At 70.9% G+C, this 3946-nt stretch overlaps 1 protein-coding gene across 1 annotated transcript; it reads right to left on the bottom strand.

The window, feature by feature from the left end:
• Positions 1-917: 917 nt before the first annotated feature.
• Positions 918-3742, bottom strand: NICN1 (nicolin 1). Its single transcript, XM_026041530.1, has 6 exons — positions 3710-3742; positions 3396-3563; positions 3207-3320; positions 2489-2560; positions 1535-1639; positions 918-1416 (listed from the first exon to the last, which is right to left on the bottom strand). The coding sequence occupies exons 1-6, from the start codon at positions 3740-3742 to the stop codon at positions 1375-1377; spliced, it is 534 nt and encodes a 177-aa protein (XP_025897315.1). The 3' UTR covers positions 918-1374.
• Between the last annotated feature and the right edge of the window lie 204 nt (positions 3743-3946).

A 3946-nucleotide genomic window follows, 5' to 3' on the forward strand; every position in this document is an offset into this window, starting at 1 on the left:
GCTGGGTCATCCCCTTGTCCCCCTGCGCTCAGCCCCGCGGGGTGGCAGGGGGTGACAGGCTGGGTCATCCCCTTGTCCCCCTGTGCTCAGCCCCAGGGGGTGGCAGGCTGGGATCAGGCCCCCTTGTCCCCTTTGTGATCAGTCCTGGAGCTGGAGGGGGTGACAGGCTGGGATCAGGCCCCTTGTCCCCCTGTGCTCAGCCCCACGAGGTGGCAGGGGGTGACACGCTGGGCTCAGGGCTGGCATCAGGCCCCTTGTCCCCTTTGGGGTCAGTTGTGGGGCTGGAGCGGGGGACAGGCGGGGATCAAACCCTATGTCCCCTCTGGGCTCAGCCCTGGGGCAAGGGGGTGAGGGGCTGGGGGCCACTGTCCCCTTCGCATCAGTCCTGGGGCTGGCAGGTGGTGACAGGGGGCATCAGGGCCATTTCCCCCACTGGGGTCACTCATGGGCTGGCAGAGGATGAGGGGTTCAGGGCCACTGTCCCCCTGGGGTCAGTCATAGCCTGGCAGGTGGTGACTGGGCGAGGATCGGGCCCCTGTCTCCTCTGGGGTCAGCCCTAGGGCTGGAGGAAGACGAGGGGCTGGGGGACATTGTCCCCTTGGGGACAGTCATGGGCTGGCAAGTGGTGACGGGTGGGGATCAGGCCCCTTGTCCCCCTCAGGGTCAGCCGTGGGGCTGGCAGGTGACCAAGGGCAGGGGCTCAGGCCGCTGCCCGCACCCCTGGCAGCCTTGGGGACAGCCCTGGCGCTGGTGACAGGCTGACACCCCGGCTTGCGGTGACCCCCAACAAGAGGCCAGTGAGGGCCTCGGGGCTGCGGGTGCCCCCGGGACGCCCCGCTCTGCACCCAGGACGTGTGGCCGCTCAGGGGGCCCCTCGACCCGCCCAGGGCCCTCGAGACACCGCGGTGCAGCCAGCGCCAACGTAGCAGCTTTTAGTTGGGATTCAGTCTCTCCCCGAGCAGAGCGGGGAGCGCCGAGCGCGGGCCGCGTCGTGGGGAGCGCCGAGGCCGGTGTCGCCGGTGTCACGTCGTGGGGAGCGCCGGGGTCACGTCGTGGGGAGCGCCGAGGCCGGGGCCACGTCCTGAGCCCCTGAGCTGGTCCCGTGTCGGGGCCACAGCCCCTTCCCTCGACCTCCAGGAGCGGCTGCCGCGGAGAGAAGCCCCAAGCGGCCCCGCGCGCTGGAGAGCCCGGAGCGACGGAAGGGGCCAAACCAGCAGCAAACGGCGGGGCCTGGGACACGGTCCCCGCAGCGCCGGGCCAGGAGGAGCCGGGGAAAGGGACAGGCAGGGCCCGGGAAGGGCCCCGTGCGGGAGGGACCGCGGGAGCCGCTGGCGTGTCCTGGCGGTGCCGGCAGCGGGAGCAGCGGCGTGCGGCTCACGTGTAGGACAGCAGGTTGACGTCGTAGCAACCGTCCACCTGCAAGAGGGAGCGACGCGGGGTCTGCCCGCCGCGTCCCTGGGCACCGCGGGGACACGCGCGGCCTCGCCACGGCCAACGGGCACCGGCGCCCGGGCCCCCCGGGGCCGCGACTCACGTCGAAGCGGCCGATGCGGGCGGCAGCCTGGCGGGCGCGGATCACCTCCGTGAGCACCCACATCTGCTGCGCCTCCGCCGAGACCTTCTCGGGATCAGGGAGCTCCTGGCGGGAAGCGGGGAGGGGGAGCGGGGTGAGGGCCCTCGGGGCAACGTCGTGGCCCATGGAGCAGGACATCTGTCCCACGGACACCGTCCTCTCCTCGAGCCCCTTCTCCCCAATCCCGAGGGAGACATGGGGTGCTCACAGCCCGGAGCTGGGAGCACCTCGTTCCCGACCTCGCGGTAATTTCCCAACCCGGGGAAAAAAACACCAAAAAACAGGGCTGTGATCTAGGAAAACAGCCGCCTCGGGTGGCCCTGAGCTATGGCCGTCCCCAGCACCGGAACAGCCCGTCCCTGTGGGTTTGGAGCGAGGACAAACAGCCGGATCATTAGCTAATGATTAAAGGAGTTAATCAGGGTGCAGAGTCCGGCAGCCTCCCCTCTTTGCGCTCCGAGGCCTCTGCGAGCGCGGGCGTTTTGGATCGCTGGAGGTGGCACCAAGTGTCCTCTCCAGGCCAGGCGGGACTCACTTCTCCCGGGCTTCGCTCCCTGTTCCTCACACATCCCACTCCCGCTCCCAGCCAGCAGGACACGGTGGGGAATTTCGCGCTGTTCCTTCCTCTCAGCTGCCTCTTGCTGGAGCGGGGCAGATTCCCCCTTAGCCAGAGGGGGCAAAACGGGGAGGGGCAGCAGGGAGCGGTGACGTTGCCCCCATTCCCAAGTGTCCCACCGGCTGCCCGGGCATTGGGGACGTCCCCCGGAGCCGCCAGAACCGCCCCCAACGCTCCAGGGGCGGCCTCCGCAGAGCCGGATTTGGCCTCCCAACCTCTCCCTGCGCCCGGGGCCATCCCCACACCGGGACCCGGAGAGGCCGGGCCCGTTCCCGCCCGCCGCGGCGGCGCCTCCTCACCGCGTGCGGGCCGGGCGGCTGCTGCGGCGGAGCCAGCTGCGAGAGCCAGGAGGGAAAGTCCTTGGGCGGGCTCTGCGGCAGAGCGCGGGCATCACGGAAGGAGCCCCCGGCCCCGCTCCGTGGCCGAGCGCGCAGCGTCGCGGGCTGTGGCACAGCCGGGAAGCAGGCGGGAAGCAGCTGGGAAGCTGGTGGGAAGCTGGCGGGAAGTGGCTGAGAAGCAGTTGGGAAGCAGGTGGCAAGTGGTCGGGAAGTGGGTGGGAAGCAGGTGGGAAGTAGCCAGGAAGCACACAGGAAGTGGCTGGGAAGCAGGCGGGAAGAGGCTGGGAAGCAGGCGGGAAGAGGCTGGGAAGCAGGCGGGAAGAGGCTGGGAAGAGGCTGGGAAGCAGGCGGGAAGCAGGCGGGAAGTAGCCGGGAAGTAGCCGGGAAGCAGGCTGGGAAGCAGATAGGAAGCGGCCGGGAAGTAGCCGGGAAGCAGACAGGAAGTGACTGGGAAGCAGGTGGGAAGTGGCCAGGAAGCAGGTGGGAAGCAGGTGGGAAGCTGGTGGGAAGTGGCTGGAAAGTAGCCAGGAAACAGATGGGAAGCAGCCAGGAAGTGGCCAGGAAGCATGCGAGAAGCAGGCAGGAAGGGGCTGGGAAGCAGACGGGAAGCAGGCGGGAAGTGGCCAGGAAGCAGGCGGGAAGTGGCCAGGAAGCAGGCGGGAAGCGGCCGCGGCGGCACCTTCTGGCTGGGCGGGAAGATCTGCAGCTCCTCGATGGTGAAGTGCAGCCAGACGGGCGAGGGCTGCCGCAGGATGAAGCGCACGGCGGTCACCTGGTCCACGTCGCAGAGCATCTGCGGGGCGACAGCGGCGGCGGCGGTGGGGGGCCCGGGGGGCGCAGGGGGTGCCGGGCCCGCGGGGGCGCCCACCTGGTGCCGCGGCAGCGAGAAGTAGTCCTGGGCGCCCTGCTCGGCGTGCGGGCTGGCCATGAGGCGGCGGCGGCGCACGCAGGTGAGCCAGCGGCGCGGGCCGCGCGCCCGCTGCACCCGCACGCTCACGAACGCCGTGTAGAAGTTGCGGAACACGATCTCCTGCAGCTGCGGCGCGCACCGCCTCGCCACCGGCACCGGCACCGGGACCGGCACCGGGACCAGCGCCCTCCCGCCATCGATCGCGCCGCTGGAGACACCCCCAGTGCCGCCTACCCCAGGGCTGAGCCGGGATGGGCCCCCCCACCCGGTACCGGGCCGGGACCGCCCCCAGCATCACCTCCCATCGCTACCGGGCCGGGACCGCCCCCCTCAGGCCACTACCGGGCCGGTACCGCCTCTAGCGTCTCCCCCGCTAAGGGTACCGGGCCGGTACCGGCTCCCGCATCCCTCCCTCGCATCGCTCCTGGGCCGGGGCCTCCCGCGCAGGTCAGCACCGCGCCGGTACCGGCTCCTTCACCCCGGCTCCCCCATTGGTACCGGGCGCGGTG

The sequence above is a fragment of the Nothoprocta perdicaria genome, unplaced genomic scaffold, assembly GCF_003342845.1.
Source record: "Nothoprocta perdicaria isolate Ctin4 unplaced genomic scaffold, notPer1 scaffold_287, whole genome shotgun sequence".
NCBI classification, from domain to species: Eukaryota; Metazoa; Chordata; class Aves; order Tinamiformes; family Tinamidae; genus Nothoprocta; species Nothoprocta perdicaria.